Source organism: Condylura cristata, unplaced genomic scaffold (genome assembly GCF_000260355.1).
Source record: "Condylura cristata isolate star-nosed mole 26May11 unplaced genomic scaffold, ConCri1.0 scaffold00012, whole genome shotgun sequence".
NCBI lineage: Eukaryota > Metazoa > Chordata > Mammalia > Eulipotyphla > Talpidae > Condylura > Condylura cristata.
The window spans coordinates 12756596-12778939 of record NW_004567113.1 but is presented as its reverse complement, the minus strand read 5'-3'; the positions used below and the strand labels follow the sequence as shown (position 1 = coordinate 12778939).

General features: G+C 35.3%; 1 protein-coding gene across 3 annotated transcripts in view; it reads right to left on the bottom strand.

Annotated features, from left to right (window-relative positions):
• Positions 1-22344, bottom strand: part of HELQ (helicase, POLQ-like) — a 36557-nt gene that overhangs the window by 4911 nt on the left and 9302 nt on the right. For 2 of the 3 annotated variants that reach the window (XM_012724282.1, XM_012724283.1), the window contains 11 exons: positions 21752-21850; positions 20071-20216; positions 19239-19478; positions 15920-16061; positions 15495-15599; positions 12345-12603; positions 11079-11236; positions 9524-9622; positions 8689-8862; positions 5999-6112; positions 5057-5191 (listed from right to left, as the gene is read on the bottom strand). In XM_012724282.1, coding sequence (XP_012579736.1) covers positions 5057-5191; positions 5999-6112; positions 8689-8862; positions 9524-9622; positions 11079-11236; positions 12345-12603; positions 15495-15599; positions 15920-16061; positions 19239-19478; positions 20071-20216; positions 21752-21850 — 1671 coding nt within the window. Of the gene's footprint in view, positions 1-5056; positions 5192-5998; positions 6113-8688; positions 8863-9523; positions 9623-11078; positions 11237-12344; positions 12604-15494; positions 15600-15919; positions 16062-19238; positions 19479-20070; positions 20217-21751; positions 21851-22344 lie in introns of those variants that run through there. The other variant, XR_001145392.1, reaches the window with a different exon arrangement.

The window sequence follows — 22344 nt, the reverse complement described above, 5'->3', positions numbered from 1 at the left end:
TTTAAATGAGGAACTTAAGCTTTCTCTTGTTCAGTCTTAAAATGAGTCTTTTAGTGATGGATTACAAAGTAAACTTTTCCACCCTGGCTTTACTTCATCTCTTTCACCTATAGGATGTCTTAATGAGAATGATGGTCATTTTAAATAGTAACTAGTGTAAAAGGGCTTCATTTTAGCTAATCTTTCACTGTGGTAAATACAGAAATGCTAGTCCTAAATTTTATGAATTTATGTAGCTTTTTTAACTTTAACTGTTCTTAGAAAAAAGGGGATGATTGTAATCTTTCTGCTCAATCCATAGACCAATGTAATCTGACTGCTTGCTTGTAATATATAAAGTCCTGCTGAGACCAGAGGCAGAAGACACTTGTACCCTAGACGGACTCCCCTGTCTCCTTAGTCCCGCTCCCCCTGCCCCCCCAAAATCTCCACTTGCCAACCTGTTTCACACCTCTGAAGCTCTTGCCCAACCTTGCCCAACTCCCTTTCCCCACCGCCACTGTGTGTTGAGGCTGGTCCCCAACAGGTGGGTTAGAGTAAAGATAGATACTTTTTGACAACTCTATTGGGAGATCTGATTCTCCTCTCAAGTCAGTGCTGGTCTGTGATGGACAAAGGCAGGGGAGAGATCACAAGACCTAGTCACACAGGGGATGGATAGAAGGGGCTAGTGCAGCAACTCACACATACATAAAATCCGGGATGCCCCCTGGATTCCTGAATATCTGCAGGAGTTCCCAGCAGATAACAGACTGTGGGCTGTATCTGAAGCTCAAATCCAAAAGGTGAAAGATAAGGACATTGAGATAAATGTGATCAGGAATCTCTTCAGAATTTGTTCAAAGACAACAAACCTAGGCTCACAGGGAGTAAGCCCCTCCCAGGGCGAGGCTGTGTCAGCTGCTGCACTAACCCCTTCTATCCATGCCCTTGTGATGCCTCTCCTGCATTCCTTCCTCCATCAGTCTGGATGACTCACTTGTGACTAACAGAATGTAGTTGCCTGATTTCCCAAGTCCAGTCAAAAGAGACCCTGCAGTTTTTATCTTGGTTTCTTGTTACGAGACCATTCAGATTTTTTTCCTCTTGGTCCCAGCAACCATGTGTATTCGAAACCAAGTCACATGGAAATTATAATCGATTAAGAAATGTTTTAAAAGAAATGACACTCATTTGAATAAAAGAGAGAGAGAGAGAGAGTACAAAATAAAAAGAAGCCTGAACCTACAGCCAAGCAGTGGACTGAGAAAGCTATCCAGCTATAAATATAGGTCATTGCTATGGATAAAAAAAGAATGACTCACACGAGAGAAATTGTAACAGGGTGGTCCCCAGGAAAAGGGGAAGTTCCAGGTTCCCTGCCCCACCCAGCAGGAGGGTGGAGCTGAGCAGAGAAAAGGAGAGAAGAGAAGGAATCTGAGGAAGAAGGAAGTTGGGTGGAAAGCCAGGAGACCTAAGGAAGCCACATGGAGCAAAGGGAGACATGTGAAGAAACCGTGTTTATTTCTTGGCCCTGGACTGGTTGACAGAGATGTGGGTGAGAGACACGTGGGGAGGTTGGCTATGTCAGTGTTTATTTTGATTTTGATTTTGCTCTTTTCCTCCCAAACTTGTCTGGCCATTTCTGACCCTTTTCTATGGGTCCTGGCCAGAAGGTGCTTTATTTAGACTTGTGAGGTCTTTGAGGCCTTGTTTTGGACCAATCCCTTTGGGTAGACTTTTACCCATCAATCCCTTTGGGTAGACTTTTACCCATCAATCCCTTTGGGTAGACTTTTACCCATGAGGGGATGGGTAACTTCAGGTATTCGATTTAGAAAATATATTCTTTGTCTTCTATATTGTATCCTCACTGTATTACAGTTCCTTTTCCTGAAAGTCTTACATGTTTTGTCTTGATGCGATAGATGGCAGAACCCATTTAGAGCAGGCAGGTTTGGGGGTTCAGTGGTGCCCCTCTCTCCCTGCCCTGTGACAAAACTAAAGCCAGTAAGAATCATTCTCAGAGAATAGAAATGGGGTCTAATCAAGGACTCCACCACCTGTGCCTGGCTGGACTTAAGAACTGTTACTATGTGCTACCATTTCCCTTGCATTCTGAATATATTGTATACTGCGGTCATCCTGTCTATTCACCATTGCATGTGGCATCTTAGTCCAGGTTTTGAGATTGCAAAGAACACTACTTGTGAAATTATAATCAAAGAGTATCACTCATACCTGGAGCTGATCTAGAAGAAATTCTGGATGTTGAACCTCAGTTTGATGCCATAAAGAAATAAATATTTTGGGAGTGAATATAATTTGCATGTGGTGTAAATATAATTTGTGATTAACATGCAAAGAGGACTTAAAATTATTTGACACTCCCTTCATCTAGACGTGGGATTCCCCTTCACTGTAGTCAGGGCAAACCTTAGTGGCTAACAATATGCAGCAGGAGTGACACTGCACAACTTCTGAGATTCTTGCATTTCTGAACATCTCTTGAAATGTTCACTCACTGGATATGTCTTCTTACAACCTAGCTTCCATCTCATGGTAGACAGAAGCCCATGGAAAGACCATATGCAGTTGTTCCAGTTGAAAATCCAGGATAACGGCTGATTTTCAGCTGCCATCTGTGTGAGTGGGCCATCTTGGATCTCCAGTCCAGTCTCCACCTGACTACAGCCACAGTTGAAATCTCATTGTGATGTATGAAACTCCAAATATGAATCACCTATCTGAACTCTTCTAAAATTCCTCTCTATAAAAAACATGAGCAAAAATAAAATAGCTGTCTTAAGTCACTAAGTTTTGAAATAAAACTTTGTTATACAGTAATGTGCACCTGGAAAAATCAGAATTGCGATTATCAGCATGTGCTCACAGTCTTTAATAGGTGACATATGTGGGCTCTGTCTTATGAGAACCCAGAAGCAAGGATATATCCCTTTGGTGATGAGCACACTTAGTCCCTAAAACTTGGGTTTCTAAATAGCAGTCTTCACTATAAAGAATGAGGACTCTGGAAGAATGTCTGACTCCATGACTAAGGCAAAGTAATTTGCAAGTTGAATGGAAACATCCTGTGGCGCCAGAATGCTGGCTACTCGTTTTAGTGCTTCACAGCTCCCTATCTATCCTTCGTTGTCCTGCTGGAAATACTAGAGCTAGATCTTGTTCTACTTTCCCAGCTGGCACAATGGTATACTCTGTCAGCAAAGATACTGGAGGAAGGGGATACTCTTTTATAGCTCCTGAGATGCTTGTCTGGCAAGCAGGACATCTGGTGGCACTCAAATATCTATTCCTTTGAATCATATACAGTGATGGAAACCGATGCTACCTCAAATAAATAAATAAATTTCTGCTTATTCTGTAGAAATCAACTAATAACCAGTTACTAATTATTTATTTAAACCTTCCTATTCAAATTACTGGGTGGCTTCAATCTCCTAACAAATAGATCCTGACAGAGTCAGAAAGTAAAGAAGTGCCCCAATAAGGATGGGAACAAGCCAAAAAGACACAAGATCCAGTATGCAGGGGCTACTGTTGGCCAAACCTAAGGCCACTGAACCATGAAGATACGTAATAATAGTAATGGATTAAATCCCATTGAGGAAGCATGAACACACAGTTCACAATGATATAAATAAATAAATGAAGGAGAAAATTATTTTTTCATAGTAAAATATCAATAAATAAATGTAGAAGGAATAATAGTGTCAGAATATCATCATTTGACAAATACCAGGCAAAAAATCAGTGGGTACTGAAAAAAGCATGTGAAAGTAATGAAGAATAGAATAGCTCCACAAGTCTCAAAGTTTCCATTCCAAAATATGAATTACAAAGGGAAAAATAACTTTATAGTAGAGAAACTTGTCAAATTAATTTCAGTTAATAACTGTAATAGGATAAGCTCATATCCTGTGGCTTCTGATAGACACATATCACTGATAACAGTCTTCCTACAAAAAGCTATGTAACTGAAATATAATCTTTTCAAAGAAAATTAATTTTACTCTTTCAAGCTCTCTGGAAAGCAGAAGGATGGTATATTAGATTGCAAGATGGAAGCTATGTATTGAGAATGACCAAGCAATGGGTCCTTGTATATACCACTGAGTGCTCCTACCACTTACCTACCAGCCCCAAGAATTTCTAGCTGATGAATCAAGATCAGTTTTAGAGTCATCTGTTTTAGTATTAGCTAAATAATACTGTTATCTGTTTTAGTGTTATCTAATGCTAACATTGACTCTGCCCAACTCCTAGAATTGCTATAAAGATCAGTGTAGGTACTTTTTTATTCAAAGATGATGAAATTTACTTTTTAACTAATTAGACCAAGTATATGACAATAGTGTAACAAAACAGTTAAAAAAAAAAAGTTAAGCAATTTCAGATTGTAGGAATAGAACTACATTTGAGATCAAGAAAAGATCCCAAACAGCTATGAGTAGCTTTATCCACAAAGGACAGAAAGGTGATGACAAACTGAATTGTATCTGGCGAAGGGTAAGTAGGATAATGAATAGCCTAAAACTAGATTCTTTAATATTGATGAGAGAAACAGAAAAGAGCTAATTTTGAGGACAATAAGAACAGTTTTCAATTGTTTGAAAAATTAACATATGAACAAAAAAAATAAAATAGTTCCAGAAGGAAGTAGTACAATGCAACCCTAACAGCATCAAAAATTAGAACTACCTGACTTTTGAGATGGTAAGCTCTTTGTCAATGAGGGTTTTTCACAGGTGGGAAGACCAGATGTTGGGATACTGACAGAAGGACTTCTGTGAATAGGGTGGGGGTGACAGAAAACACTGTGTTCCAGAATTCTCTGTACTTAATGAACTCTTGAAACTGCTTTAATTTTTTAGGAGGTCTTCTTTTTCTTTTTCTGTTTTTAGCAAGACTTGTACAATCACAGATGAAGTATTTAATTCACACATTGTTAATACCAATCTTTTGTCTATAGATAAATATGTTTTTATGTCTATTATGTCTAAAATATAAGGAGCTAATATAAAATATCATGAAGATTAAAAATTGTTTTGCTTACCTTTGCTGATGAAACAATTTGATTGGCCTGGCGTCTTGATAAGTGATCAATTGTCCTTATTAACACTTCAGGATTTGCATTAGCTAAGTGCATTAGACTTTTATAACCTGCATTGTATAATTGTTTTGCTCGACCCTGAAAAGTATCACAAAAGTTAGGAGGATCAGACTTCGGGATCAGGAAAAAACATTTAAGTATCTTACTCAAGGGAAAATTTTTGCATCTAAAGAAAGGAAAAAAATTAATAAACATGGATTTTAAGGAATTTTAAAAGATGCATTTTGGTAGTGCCAGTGTGACTTTCAAGAGAGCTTTCTCTGCAGTTTAAAACAACTGAGGTATGCTGTAATTAGGAATAGAAACTCACTAGTATGCATAGGACAGAGCCATTATTTTAGATCTCCAGTCAAATGTTCAAGTCTGACACTGACTACCTTCTCAGGGACCACAAATGAGTGTGTGCATGTGTTATCTCAAGTAGAAGACCTTCTCATACAGAATAATAAAGAATAAAATGAAACTGAAGGTTGGTGAAAAAAACTTAGAAACCAGCTGACTATACTTTCTTCTAACTCTCTTAGAGAATGTAAATAACCCCAGTTACAACCAAATCACTGCTCCCTTAAGTTAAATCCTGGGTCTAAAGTGATACAAGTTGGGGAGGCAGGAAGAGATACTAAGGATGAATTGTATGTAGCACATGCATACCTGTGACAGTCACTTTTATCCCCATTGTCATTTTTTGGCCCATAAATGTTATTTTTCATCAAGGAGTGTTTCCAGGTTAATGGGGGACTTTGAGAGACCGTGGCAATAATTTTTTTCCTAAAGGGGCTGCCATTATAAATGAGCAATAGAGCTGAAAAGTTTTATCACAAACAGAGTAGTAAAACCTGATGTTAGTTGATATTACCTCAACTGGCAACGTGAAAGGTTACTAACCTCTAAAACTCCAGTCACTTCCATGAGAGGAATTAGTTCTGCCTTTACACAGTAAGTCAACTTCTTGGTAAGTTCTACCAAAAGGGCTTTATAAACCCAAAACTCCTCAAGTTCCTGTAGGACACAAAGCAATTTACAGAATTAAAATCTGTTATGTTATTTCAAAGTTCAGTTTGTGTAATGAAGGGCTCAGCGAGGATGTTCCATGATGTAAGTTCTGAAACTTGAGTTAAGCCAGAGTAAAAAATGATTCAAGCAAAATTATGAGAGACTTTGAGGGGACCAACTAGTTTAGGGATAAGATTGGAAATTGAAAAATAAGTCAATAGGAAAAGTTCTACTTTTTTTATATCATAACATTAGTAAAAGTATGCAGTTTTTCTTTTCAAATGACTAAAAATAATTTCTAACACTGGGAATATATCCTTAAGACAACTTATTAAATATGGAGGGATTCAAATGTAAGATGGTGTTCAATGAAAACAATACTTATAACAAAAACATTGGAAGCCATGAGTTGATAATTGTTAAATGCTGGTGGTTAAATGGGTAGTTGTTATATTATTTTGTCTTCTTTTGTGTAGGAAATTTTCTATAATAGTATTTTTTTAAAAAAGGTTTATTTATTTATGCACACAGAGCTGGGGTACAGGCCAGAGAGCAGGAGGTGGTGAGAGGCTTCACCAGAGACAGAGTGGAGAACAGAACAGGCAGATCATAGAAGTACACTGCTGAGGTGAACAGCGGGCGGGTCAGGAGAGGTCTGCTGCGCCATGTGAATCACCTCCCAGTGTGGGGATCGAACTCATGCTGAAGTAGCTTTAGCTTCTCAGTGCTGTGCTTTCACCGGCTGCACCACCAGGGAGGGCCCTATAATAGTATTTTTAAAAATGCTGTCTGGGCATCACTATGAGATTATAAGAAGCATATAACAGCACTAGCGGGCGTGTTTGTACCCAGTGGGAAAGTCAATGCACTAAAAGTGATAGTAAAAAGAACACTTTGAATAGAAAGATTAATTCAATCAATCCAGAAACTGCCTTTCCTCTCTCTTTACTGTTCTGTGAGATTATCATTTTCCCTTATTGTTGACACTTTTGTAGGTTCGTCTATCATTTGTAGTTAAAAGCATCTTAACTAATACTATCTAACTAATACTATTAAAATGATGCTCTTTAAAAAAAAATGATGCTCTTTTATACCATTTTCAAAATTTTTTAGGAAAAATATTTTAAAATATTGAAAATACATTCATGAGCACAGAAACTGTCAGGTAGACTGTTAATAGAACTGACAATCAAATAGTTGTTTTTAAAGTTCAACAATTAGATTTTTTTACTTGAACAATTTTACAAGGCTCAACCCTAACAGCATCAAAAGTAAAATAAAGGTATAGAATATTAGAGGATGCATCTTTAACTACAAAGAACAGCAAACATAAAAAATTTAAGAAAACACATTTTAAAAGTTAATTTTTTTTTTATTATTTAAAAGACTTACTGTTTAACTAGAATGTGATCAGGAAAAATAACCAAATATTAAAAAGTCAACATAGGCAGTAAGTTTGCTAAACTAATTATTCATTTCAAAATCAAGGTTTTTTTTGATTATTTGTTCATTATTACACTATGATAGGATTAACTGCCATGTACATAAAGAATATGTAGATTAAGATAGGAAAATGAAGTAGATTTTAAGCAAAAAAATTAACAGGGTAAAATATTTTCAAAAATTGAGTTTAGAAACAAATATTTAAAGAATTTATGATGCTACCCAGTAAAAAGAAATTTAAATGTAAAAATTGTTTATATATATATATTTTTTTTTAAAAGATTTATTTGTGCATACAGAGCTGGGGTACAGGCTAAAGGCTCAGGGGCGGCGAGAGGCTTCACCAGAGACAGAGTGGGGAGCAGAACAGGCAGATCTACGAAGTACACTGCTGAGGGGAGTAGCGTGCAGGTCAGGAGAGGTCTGCCATGCCATGTGGTCACCTCCAGGGCAGGCGGGAATCGAACTCATGTAGAAGTGGCTTTAGCTTCTCAGTGCTGCGCTTTAACCTGCTGCGCCACCAGGGAGGGCCAAAATTGTTTATATTTTAATAAAAAATTATTTGAGTAGAAGAGTGTAGTAAATTTGACTAAAATACTTAAGGAAATTCCAAAACTTTCTTTTAGTAAAGTCTTAAATCACCCTAAATGCATTTGGGTAAATGCATTTACCCACAAATATTTTATAAAGTAAAATTTGATGTAGGGCTAAAGTAAATATGGAAACAAAAATGGTAAATTACTATAGCAATCAAAAGTACACGTTATTAAGTAGTCTCAGGTTATCTGTTGGATATACTGATCAAACATTTAATGTGGCTATCACTAGTGAAAAAGACACAGAATCTACAATGGAGAAATGTTCTTAAGAGATGATTCCAAATATTTGAAATAACTAATGGTGTTCAAAGCATAGGGCTAAACGAGGTGCTTTCTACTTTTTCATTATATATTTTATTTAATTCTGTCATTTTTGTGTGTTTCATAAACTTGTATATTTCTCCAAGTGGATAAAAACAAAGATACATCTTAAATAAATTATGAGTGCAATGGGAAAATATGACTAAGTGGTTTTGAGTTTAGTGTAACAGTTAAGCAAGAAGTTGCACAATGGATACATCCATTACTTAATGGAATTACCTCACAGAAATGTAACACACACGAAGAGAATGCAGCAGCTCCAGTGTGAAGATTTTGTATATATCCTCGAGGCATATTAAATTTTTCAGACACACTCCAAATATTGGTCTCTTTGAGCAAAGTATAAAGAACAAAAGATAGGTATAGTCTGTTGACAATGTCCTTGTCCACCTTCTAGAACGACATAATCAAATGTATTTATGTACTGGACCTGTTAAAAGTCTACGTTATTTTCAAGCAGGACAAAATGTAAAAGTAAATGAAGTTGTACTACCACAGAGCAAGAACAAAATGATTCCATAGAAACAAAACTAATTTCTAACATATGTATCTTAGATTCATTCAAATTATCATTTTTCTAAGTATAAAAAAAAGAGATGAGTCAAGCTGTTTTAAATTAAACTTCTCTCTACAGAGAGATTAGTGGGTTCGATTGTGTTCTTCCTCTTGCTCTGAGAAAAGATGTGCTCAAGTCCTAACCCCTGGACCTGTAATTGTGATCTTATTTAGAGATAGGATCTTTGCAGATGTGATCAGCTAAGGATCCTGAGATTAAATCAGTCTAGAGTCCTAGATATATGGTAAGACATTAGAGCTCTTTTCATGACTGATGTCTTTATGCTTATAAAAGATATAAAAAAGGTCATTATACCAACCAGAAATATTTTTGGTAAATGTGTAAATTTCTGGTTCTCAGATATATTTTATACAGCAAAATGGGTATTACATTAAAGAAAAAAAAACTATCAATTTAACAAAGAGATAATATGTTAACAGTATTAATTTTTAAAAATAGATTTAGTTAATTGTTTAATAAAGAAAAAAAGTATGGTACCTTCTTGACAACTTGACCTGATGCTTTTTTCACAATAAAACTTTCAGAGACACCAACAAGTGCAGCTACCTTTTGTTCTGCTGGACTGAGTTTGTTGAACTATGTAGAAAGAGTAAATACATGAAAAAATTAAATTGTAATCATAAAAAAACTGTCATTTGACTCAAACCCAGTATTTCCTTTGCTATCACATTTTCATCATCAAAAGGAGATGAAAAACAACATAAATGCTATTTACAAATACCAGAAGCTTAAGAAATATATTATTAAAATAGCACATCTGTTAGCGACACATAATACAAATACTGATTTCCATGGAATTTTTGTTTATGTTTTATGTTGGAGATGTTTGGGTAGAAGGCGAAGATGGAAAGGTTTTGAAAGTAACTGCTTTATATAGTATCAGTTAAAAACACTCATGGTTAACAACTTAAAAATATGACACTAAAAAGGCCCACAGTTGAAAGCTGTATACCACTTTACTGTTTACAGTAAAGTCATAAAAGACTAAAGTTCATGTAATATGTACTATATTTTACAGTGTTCCTGACTGACCAGGAAATAGGTGTAAATGAAGTGATGACTTATGCTATCAATTAAGCAGCTGCTTGTTTATGAAGACAATGGCAAACAGATGAGAGGCAAATACAGATAGACTAGCTGAAGTAGACAAAGTCAAAAGAAAATTAATAGGTGGCCCAGACACTATACCTTTGAAAGCAGTGTCAGAAGAGTAGCTGAATTAAACTTGTGCGAGAAGCTTTGGGGTTCTCTGTGCGAGCCCACGAGTTCTCCTAAGTTTGGGCAAGTGCGGCCTGAGGCTTGGTCTACAGAAGCAGCCTTTTCCTCCCTGACAGCTGACCTTCTACAGAATCTCATCTTAGTGGTTCTTATTTCTTCCCCTTTTTTACTGCAAATTAAATTGTATACTTATATATTGTAAGGTGAATTTCCTCCAGTGAATTGTAGTGTAATTATATGTGATTGGCTGGAGATGTAAGTGAAATCTCTTTTCTCAGGTGGAAGTTAGCCACAATGAGATGCAAACTTCATAGTACACTTTACCATTTGGTTTTGTAATAAGTACGTCAACTCCAGCTTTCCACTGCTAATATAACAAATAGTTCTGCTCAGGTATAAATATTACAGGTTTGTGTGGATCTGATAGAGTTATCATGTAATCAAACTCTCAATCATCAGAAATGGCTCTCACTGTTTTCTTTATATCTTAGGTGTTATAAAATGTAGTGGTCACCAAATCATAACGGTAACTGTCAGTCAAAAAACAGTCAAAAAAATTCTTTTTAGCCTGTACCTTTCTTTATTTTTTCAATAACACGCAAGTTCCTATTTAACAGAAAAGTGATATTTAAGTTAAATAAGCCAAAAATGCAGTTGTCATGTGATTATTTTTAAAAACTGAAAGACAAAGGTTCAATTTCAATTTTTTCAAATGTTTTTAATAGAGAAAAATGAAGTGAATAACTTCTTGATAAAATTCATATCATTATTAATAAACTAAAATAGCTTATATTGAAGAATCTTAAATTCTCACCTGCCTGAAGTATATCATCCAATCAGGGTCACACTGAGAAGCCATATCATAGGGAGTTGTTAGGTAGATTAGATGAAGAAGACTTTCAAGCACAAGCCCTTCAAGACCTTTCTTCAAGTCTCTGTAGAGAATGTCACAATAAGCCAAATCTATAGTTCCTAGAAGACACACACAAATATTTCACCTTTCAAATTATCAGAGGGGGAAAGAAAGTATTGGTATTAGTTACCTAAATTCAATAAAAAGTCTTCACAATCTCTTATTATGTGGTTTAGCACAACTAATAGGGTGGTCATTTTGACAGTATCAATCAACATTTAATAACTATATACCTTCTAATCCAACTATGTTATTTTTGGGAATATAATCCAGGAACTAAGTTATTTTTGGGAATATAACCCAGGAAAACATTTCCACATATACCCCAAAGTAGAAGTGCCCATGCAGCCTTGTTTAAATTGAAAAAAATCAGAGTTATTTCAAGTATCCATTAGTATGGGAGTGATTAATAAATACTATGGATTACTATATTATTAGAAATATGAGAGATTTAAGTGGCCTGACATATGAAAATGCTCATAATATTTTATAAATAAAAAAGCAATTTGCTAAAAACTGTACTCTTGTTCCTTCAAGGTAAACTACATACATCTGTATACATGTATGTTTTTATATGTGTATATATGTATACATATGCTCATATACACACTAATAGAAAGTGGAAATGGGACAAGAGTATGGGATTACTCTTTACATCATTCTGAATTCTTAGGATTATTTTAGTGACATGAAATATTTCACATTAAATAAATCATGATGCAGCTATTAAAAATGAAACTATTCACTGTTTATGGAATAATCTCTAAGGTACTGTATTAAGCAGAAAATGCAAATTACAGAACAATATAAGTGATTGCTTAAAAACAAAAACTTCAAAAATCTTAGAAGTATATCTATATGTGTATGTATGTATGTAGTAATACTTAGGAAAGATATACATCAAACTGGTACTCTTAGAGGGATACTAAGATTTGTGTGATTGCTGAAGGAGAAAAGTGTGAAGGAAGGATAACTTTTTTCTATATATACTTCTGTAGTATTCTAAATTACTTACAATTCAAAATATTTTTCAGCTTAAAGTACTCTTAACAGTTTCTAACAGCTTTTGTAATATGAAATTACAAATCCAAATCAAAGTAACAGAAAATTTTCTATTATTTCCAATGGATTTCACAGATAAATAATAAGATTTACGTAAGCTCTTACCTTTAAAGGAAGCTTGGCCCAATTTTGTAATATGAAAATTATGTTGGAACTCTTCTTCAGATTGATGAATAGTATCTTTTTGTAGAAATCCTTTTTCTGTCAAAATAGGGTCTTCTTTTAGGAGTCCTTTTTCTGTCAGGTATCTAAGTGATTCTATGGTTATTTCCCAGAGACTTTTTTCTTTTAACAAGATCTTTTGCTGAACACCCAAAAATGTACCATTCATAAAGCGATGTATGTCACCAAGATTTGTTGCAATCTGAAACAATTCAGAACACCACTGGAGTATTTTCCTTAATTCAAGACATCATTTTGAATACCTATTAATCAAGTAATGATTCAACTCCAGTTCAAAGCTACTGGAGTAAAAAATTAGTATAAAATCTACACAATTATTTCAACCACTCCGTGCACTTGTCCAAAAATACGATCTGAAAGAGTAATAGATAGATATTCTGAAAGAGACCAATGTAACTCTTACAGTAGATTGTTAACAGTTGTTCTACTAAATAGTTATTGTGGTTAATCTTACTGTGCCTAATTTATAAATTAAAATTTATTATAGACGATTTGTCTTGAGTAAAAACATCAGATTCTGTCTTCAGTTTCAGGTATTCACTGAGATCTTGGTACATATACCTTGCAGTTAAGGGAGGCTACTGCAATTTTGCTATGGCATTTTAAAATTAATGAGGAAAAACAAAGGGAAAGATAGCTATAATATTCATATGTTTTTGTTAAAAAACTTCTTATAGTTTTTTTTTGTTTGTTTTTTTTTTTTAAAGAATTTATTTATTTGTGCATACAGAACTGGGGTACAGGCCAGAGGCTCAGGGGCGGTGAGAGGCTTCACCAGAGACAGAGTGGGGAGCAGAACAGGCAGATCTACAAAGTACACTGCTGAGGGGAGCAGTGGGCAGGTCAGGAGAGGTCTGCCGCGCCATGTGGTCACCTCCGGGGCAGGCGGGAATCGAACTCATGCGGAAGTGGCTTCAGATTCTCAGTGCTGTGCTTTAACCCGCTGCGCCACCAGGGAGGGCCAAAAAAACTTCTTATAGTTTTTTAAGATTTATTTATTTATGCATACAAGAGATGCAGAGGGTGACAGGATTCACCAGAGACAGAGTAGGGAGCAGAACAGGCAGATCCACTGAACTACATTGCTGAAGAGAGCAGTGGGTGGGTCAGGAGAAGTCTGCCACATCATGTGTGTCACCTTTCTGGCCAGGGATCGAACTTGTGCTGCAGTGGCTGTAAATAGCTTCATGGTGATGCGCTTTAACCCGGTGCACCACCAGAGAGGCCCTATAATTCTGTTGTCTTTAGATACATACTTTCAATCCTTTAAAATTTATTGAGACTTGTTATATGATTCAGAATACCATCTATATTGCTGAGCATTTCATGTGCACTTAACATATGTTCATATATACAATGACATTCAGAAAGTAGAGGCTAAGAAAGCAGAAACCTAAATTATAGCTCATCTGAACTATAACTCACTGACGGTGACTCTGTAGCACTAGACTTCTAAACTATAACTCACTGAAAACGAACTAATGGCTAATTCACTGGATCTGACACCTGATCTGATATATAAATGAAGTAGTACTTGATGATCTTCATGATCTCTCTTCCTTTTTTCCCTTGCAAACCTTATTGCAGGTCTTTATTACATTTTACAGATTACTACAAGTATTTCCAAAGTAACCTTGCAGTACTTCTGCATATTATTATAATCTCTGTTCCACAGATAGGAACAACTAAGTAAGGCTTAATAACATAGCTGAGGTAGGGATAAATAATAAACATAGCTGAGGTAGGGATCCAGGCATGTTTGATATCAAGCCCTGGTACTAAATAACCACAGAACTCTTTTACTAATTCTCTACTTAAAACTGACAGTTTTACAATTCTCCAGTTTGATTTAAGCAAGCTCTTTCACCTCTTTCAGCCTACAGTCGTCTGGCCCCAACATTCCTGACCCTCCTTTTAGGGTCTGTAGGGTCTTTTACTCTTTAGCCTCTGTAGGGGCTGTTACCCACATCAGCTCACACTTTCTCATCTTTCATTCCATTTTGTTAAGTACCTTTAATAGTCACCCCTTCCTTCTCCTTATATAAAACCTCACTCTCTCTTTTTTTTTTTTAAAGATTTATTTTTATTTTTGCATACAGAACTGGGGTACAGGCCAGAGGCTCAGGGGTGGCGAGAGGCTTCACCAGAGACAGGCAGATTGACGAAGTACACTGCTGAGGGAAGCAGCGGGCGGGTCAGGAGAGGTCTGCCACGCCATGTGGTCACCTCCGGGGCAGGCGGGAATCGAACTCATGCGCAAGTGGCTTTAGATTCTCAGTGCTGTGCTTTAACCCACTGCGCCACAGGGAGGGCCTAACCTCACTCTCTTTTTATATTACTAGTTTCTTTTCTTCCTTGCAACTGTTATTCTTCTAAATTGCCAGGAAATAGTATATATCACATCACTCACCTAACCTTTTCTCATGATATCCTTTATTAACCAACAATTTTTTAATATTTTCACCTAAGCTGGTCAGGTTAATGAAAGAAGACTGCATGACTACCTACGAGCATTGGTTTTACTGACAGAGAAAGGTAAATTCAAATCCCGTCATTGCTACTTTGTGGGTAAGTGACATTTGGCACAAGGCTAAAATTTATTTAACTTAAGAGCAATTCTTAAGAAAAGAGCTAAATTTCTAATCTTAGAGAAGAGAGTGCTTTTTCTATTATGCCCTTTTTCTGTTTTTTTTTAAACTTTCTGCTGGTAAAGGCTACAATAATATTTGTCATCCCAGAATGGCTATAGAACTAAAGGTGAACTTTACAAGGACAGAGACCCTGGGTTATTCCACATCAGGACCCACATCTGCAGTTTTTTGCTTCCCCCTTAGTATCCACCAAAGCCTCTTGTTATGGATGCTAGCTGGATTGCTAATTTTTCATATTTGTTATAATTCAGTAGATTAAAAACGCACATATAAACCTAGGTTCAGAGATATCATGTCATGGACTATTTGTTTCCAAATTAGACTACAGGTTGACATTTTCTCATATTTTACAGTTTTCATAACTTTTTAACCTCTACTATCTCAGGTGACAGTAATAAGATTTAAAAATATTAAAAAATACCTTCAAACCAATCAAAGAGAGAAACAAAGTTTGGATTCCCCTGGTGACTTCTTGAACAAGACAGCTGTAGCAGTTTTCCAATGGTCTATTTATTAACTTCAATACCTACAAAAGTTAAAATATCATGCACCATGTTATTATAAAGATAAAAATGGTGTTTCATATATAATGATTTTATATTCTGCATAAATTTTGTGTAGACATGGAGAGAAAAAACGTAAGACAGAAGACTAAGAATTTAGAGGGCATTGTGAGAATGTTAAAAAGAAGGCAATAGGGAAAACATTTCCATTAATTCATTTAAAAATAATAGTTTCTTCAAGTGTTATAAAGAGAACAGTAACTAAAAAATGATCTCATCAGAGACTTAAGCCAAAAACCAACAAAGCCAAAGCAAGCAGGCAACCAACCAGAGTGAGTATTACCTGTTGTTTGTCTTTTTCTTGCAATATAAGGATACTCTCCCCAGTACTATCCATTCCAGCACGGCCCGCTCTGCCAATCATCTGTTGATATTGATTTTTCTTTAAAAATTCCCTTGCAACATAGGGCGCTCTTAAAATAACTCTACGGAGTTAACACAACTGATTAAAATTGATACCCCAACTATTATGATAGCGTCTATTTTTTGCACTCAATTTCATTATATCCCTGTGACATGAAATTCAATGACATAGGAACTTCAGATAACAAGTAACTACTATTTCCAAGAATCTATAATGTACTAGGGTCTTAATGTATATTATCTGTAATTCTTACAAAATCTTGACAATAATGTATTTTTTAAACAAATGGGTTAACTGAAGCATGAACAAATGTTTTATCCCACAACACAAAATTAGTAATCACCTAAATCATGAATTGAATTCAAGTATGTCCAGCTGTAAAACTTAGGATTCATCCATTATCACAATAGTCTCCAAAGCTTTTCAGTTTTTAACCCATAAATGATAAATGTGAGCATCTATCACCAGCATAACACATTTTATGAATATATGATTGTCAACGAAATGCAAAAGCAGATTTCAACTATTTTTGGCATACAACAATGATGATTTTAATCCTATTCACCTATGTAATAGTCTATAGTCAGTTTTTTTCTGTTTAAAGAGAAAAATCTTTGTCATTTATCTATAATAATCAACTGCTTTATTTATAAATCTTAATAGTCAAAAGTAACAAACATTTGAAGAAAATTAGTAAAATAAAACAACTAGAACATACAGAATAAATGACAAAAGCAAATAGGATAGGTAACAGAAGTGAATTTGAAAAACTCTAATTAGTATTCATAGTAAATTCTAGAAGGCATTGCTCTTATTATTCTGAATAAGAGCAGACTTACCAAAAAAGAGTAGTAAGTTTTTTTTTTGTGAATTAAGAAAAAAATTTAAAGTCATTTAAAATTTAAAAAATTCAAAAGGACAAAATAATGAGTGAACATAAATATAGTAAAGGATGCAGTTAAAACCTTTTCTTATATAGAAGATAAGGTTGAATTAAAAACAGAAAAACATGCAAGAAAAGACTGAAAACATTTAAGACAAGTTAAAAATTGAAGGCTGAATCTAAGAGGCATCAACACTGTCTAACTCAAATTATAAGAGCAGAGAACAAATATAATGAAGGGAAACAAAGGAAATAACTAAAAGAAATTAAGATGAAGGAAAGCATAAAACTGCAGCTGCAAAAGGAAGCTGGAATCCTTTTCATAGCAAGATGTTAAAGTCTGAGGTCAAATTAAGACATCTTCAACTACACAATACAAATACTCAAAACATTTTATATTCACTGCATTAAAAATATTCCTCAGGAACAGCAAAATAAATAAGTCAGAGAAAGAAAATGAGAGATGCAAGAGGCAGTGGTAAGCACAAAAACAAGTAAAATTCAAAGGTTTAAAGGTTAAGTTCAAATTATTATCAAGTATAAATTGAAAGAAAATTAAAATTGTCTAAAATTCTATGCAGCATACATAAGGTAGCATCAGAGAATATACAAATGCTAACTAGTTATCTGCAGGATTGGTTACAGTCATAGCGGTGATAGTGTAATTCTAAAGTGATACAGAAGCACTTAATTACAACTATTAAAATTTTAAGAATAGCAATTGAAATAAGAACAATAAACTGAATGTAATTTCCATTTATTCACTCTATTTGCTAGGAAAATAGAAAACTTAATCAGTGACAGCTTAAAAATTAAATGATGGAACATTTTGTGGCGGTGGAATTGGGAATGGGCTCAAAAACGGGGTGGGGGGAGGGAAATGCACGGGATTATGGTGATGGCACATGGATGACTTGGTGATGGGAAACCCGCGGGGATTACAATTGAGATGGAAAAAAAATGTACAAAATGATGTAAAAATAAACTTTTGTAATAAAAAAAAACTCAGAAAAAAAAATTAAAGGATGGAAAATGATATACTTGGCAAAAAAATGTAGTTTTAATATTCAAAGTAAAACCACTAAAAGTACATACTACAGGCTCTCCCTGGTGGTGCAACAGGTTAAAGCACAGCACTATGGAGCTATTGCAGCCAATTCAGCACAAGTTCGATCTCTGGCAAGGGAGGTGACCCACATGGTGTGGCAGAACTCTCCTGACCCACCCACTGCTCCCTTTAGCAGTGTATTTCAGGACATCTGCCTGTTCTGCTCCCCACTCTGGCTCTGGTGAATCCTCTCACACCCCCTACTCCTGCACCACTGGCCTGTACCCCAGTTCTTGTATACATAAATTAATAAATCTTTAAAAGAATTTAAAAAAATGGTTTCTATCTGGATTCTGATTTTTTAATATATCTGTCAAAATTCAATAAAGAAATGCTTAAATTTCTAAAAAACAATTTTTTGGGAATATTTGTATACTCTTGTGAAAGTTGTCCATTCAAATGTATGTAGGTATGTATGTGGTTACATACATAGGTATTTATAGCAGTATGAATTCACAGACATTTTATTTGGATTTTGTTTCACTGTCAGCTCTTGGGAAGTTTTACAGTTGGTTTCTGTATGTCCCTTTGATTCGATCTGATTCTAACATAACACAAATTACTCTTGTTTGTTTTCATTTTTAAAAAAGATTTATTTATTTATGTATACAGAACTAGGGTACAAGTCAGAGTTGCAGGGATATGAGAGGCTTCACCAAAGACAGAGCAGAACAGGTAGATCTATGAAGTACACTGCTGAGGGGAGCAGCGGACAGGTTGGCCAGGAGAGGTTTGTCACGCCATGTGGGTCACCTCCAGGGCCAGGGGTTGAACTCAGACTGAAGCGCTGTGGCTAGCCTGCAGTGCTGTGTCCTAACCTGTTGGGCCACCAGGGAAGGCCTCTTGTTTTTTTTTTTAAGATACTAGTACAAGTTCTCTGTTTCAAGGAAATCCCAAGGTATTTTAAAATGATGGAAAGCCTGCCAATTATTTTCTAGACAACTAGTATGATAAACCATAACATCAAAACCAAAGAGAAAGGGCACAAAAGAAAGAAGGAATCTAATACTGGGAAATGTAATGTGATAAAAAAATGAATCACAGGAGAAGGAGGATGGATACAAGAGGCAGAGATAAGCACAAAAACAAGTAAAATATTAAAGGGAAAAACCCAAACAACCAACACTGCAAATGGTGAAAAAAATAGGATAAATTCTCATGACTGAAAAAGAGTAAAGTGATTATAAAACTTCTGACAAGACAGGAACTGAAAAGTGTTAAGTCTGGCCCAGTTTCTTACACCTCACCTTCGAGCTGGTAGGTTCACCCCTGCTGCCAGGGTGGAGGTGCACGTTAAAAGGCAGAGAACTCCTGCGGAGTAGGCCTCTTCCAGGAGCTTCCTCTCATCACTTGTTAAACCACTGTGGTGGTAGGCAACTCCAAATGGGATAGTGCGTTTCAAAACAGGACACAGGTTTCCACTGCTGGTGTTCCTCAAGTTCTTAATGACCTCCTGTTTTTCTTTCTCCTTGTGTTTCAGATAGTTCCTAGGAAAACAATCTGTTAGAAATATGAATGCTTGATCTTACAGGGACAAAAGTGGCTATCGCTTTAATTTCAGCAGATGTATATAAACATTCTATTTTAAAAAATGTGTTACTTCTGTTGGTATAAGTACATAAAATGTCTTTAGAATTTTGATTCTAACTTCATCAACTATTAGGAAGTCTCCCTCAATCATTTTTGTGGTCATAGGGGCCTATCAAAATATGATTACAGTTAGGGGAAAAAAGTGTTCACATAAACACAATACTTTGCATATAATTTCAGAAGATTCATGAACTTCATTTATCCCTATATTTCATGAATCCATGACCTACACTGATGCCTTGCTCTAGATGTTACCATGATTATTTTTATTAGAATTATGTATCTTTATTGAAGATGATTTTAAGCCATACATTTTCTTCTCAAGAACCAAAATGACAGCTGACAGTTATGCCTCCTCCAAGGTCAGGTCTTTAGAATCTAGCATAACATCTTACTATAAAATTTGCAAGAAGTAATTAGTGCTTGTTGAATAAATAGAAAACACAGTATACATCATGGTAAAAATAAAAGTTTATAAGATCAACATACTTGCTTAAAAATTTGCATATCATTTCAGCAACATTTTCACAGTTCTTCTTGGTGGGACAAAACACTAAGCAGGAATAATTAGGAATCACTTCTGTCACCAATGCTACCAAGTGATCAGGATCCATTGTTTTCAAAATATCAGAATACTGCATAACAAGATATAGGAATGAGTTGGTTAGCAACTGTGAAAGTCTGCCATTTTATCATTTTTTTTGGCCATTTTATCAGTTTTGAATAGTAAGTAAGCCATCTCTAATTCTGAAATCCTCACCTAATAAATCTAATCATTTAAAAGGAAACATGAAAACTATATTAAACAACAAAATGTTAAGTTCCACTTTTCTATTAATTAAGGCATTGTTAAATATATTTAGTTTTAAAGAAGTGAAAATAGGCCCTCCCTCATGGCACAAAGCTCAGCACTGCAAGCTAGCCATCGCTGCTTCAGTGTGAGTTTGATCCCTAGCCCCGGAGGTGATCTACATGGCACAGCAGACCTCTCCTGACCTGCCTGCTGCTCTCCTCAGCAATGTACTTTGTCAGTCAGCCTGTTTTGCTCCCCACTCTGTCCCTGGTGAGTCCTCTAAATGTCCCTGTACCTCTGCCCTGTACCCCAGTTCTGTATGCATAAATAAGTAAATCTTAAAAAAAAAAAAGAAGTGAAAATAGTTAATGTTGTTATTAACCTCACTGCATGTCATGTCCACCAAAGCATAACAAAGAAATCTATAGAGAGAACACAGGTTGTTTCTAATAGTGAAAGAACTGCATCATTAAAATATTCCTCTTAAAACACAGACTCAGTATGCCACAGGATATATATTCAAAAATGTATTTATCAAGCAGACACAAGGAAATCAAAAGGGAAGAAGTAAAATGTAAAGTCATTTAAAATCTCACTTCAACATTATTAAAAATTTAATTATATTAATTAAAATACAGATATCAAAAGTATCTTTATAAAAGTATAAAGTCCCTTTCCCCTTTTAATATCTTACACATAAGCCACAGCACATTAACTTAGTGAGCATTAACATTTTCATACATCAATATCTGAACTACAGAACCCAAAATACTTCATTTTATTGCTGTTAGTGAGTAAGTAAAAATTTAAGGGAGAGGTTCCCAAATTTTCATGGTTCACAGAGCCCCAAGGTCAAAAGAAACACATGAGTACATTATTTCTTAGGGAGTTAGGTGCCAACAACTTCACGAGTGTGTATTTCCTCACAACTTAGTTGCCGTTTGAGTAAATAACACAAATAAGCTGAATGAAATAGAAAAAACCTTACTTTATTCTTACATAACCCTAGCGGCCCACCAATGGGAGGTGCACACAGTTGAGCAGTTCTTCCAACCTTGCAATCAGATTGATGTAGCCAGCTTCATTTCCTGTGTCACACTGATCTCTCACAAGTTATCTGCTTATAGTGAATGCAAACCCTCACCCCCCAAAAAAGTAACCAACTGCACAATGACAAAGTATCACAGGAATGCAGTATTGTCTGAAGTTGAAACTGAAATTACATTGAGCCAGAGGTTTGTATAGTGTCCAGGAGAAGACAGGCATCAGCTGTTTCTCTCAGAAAACCTGAACTCTCCCATAGTACCCACAGGAATCTTGTGGAATTCCCTGGGCTCAAAGTCTGGAAGTCCTATCTTCAAGGGGAAGCAATATTACCTTATAATGAAGGATCCGTGAAAAAGTCATGCCATTCTCAGCTTTGCTGTCAACCTCATATATCGTGTCATTTATTTTTAGGTATTCTTTTAATTTAACCTGGAATTAAAAGGACATTTGCAATTAATGCCATATATAATTCCTCTTTACAGTTTAAGGTTTTGCAAACTGTTGTAAAAAAAAAAAAAGACAGCTATACAAAAACCTGAGCTTTCCCAAGTTATGTAAAGTGTACTTCAACTTCAAAGTTTTTCTTTGTCATTTGTCTCTTTTTTCCCTTTAAACCAAAACAGTGATTAACATCCTTGAAGAAATACTTTTGAATTGACTAGTCACAGATATAAAAGGAAATAAGACATGTTTATATTTAGTAAACAAAAAAGTATAGATCAACCAAGTATTCACACTCACCTGTTTATTCAGGAGCTATTTGTGTTATCATTCAAATCTAAAACTTTCTTACTACTTACCAGTTTCAATTCTAAATATCACCATAATATTTTTAATTTAAGTATTTGTAGACAAAGAGTTTATAAATATAACCGCTGATGGCACAGGGGTTAAAGGCTCAGCACTATCAAGCTAGAACCAGC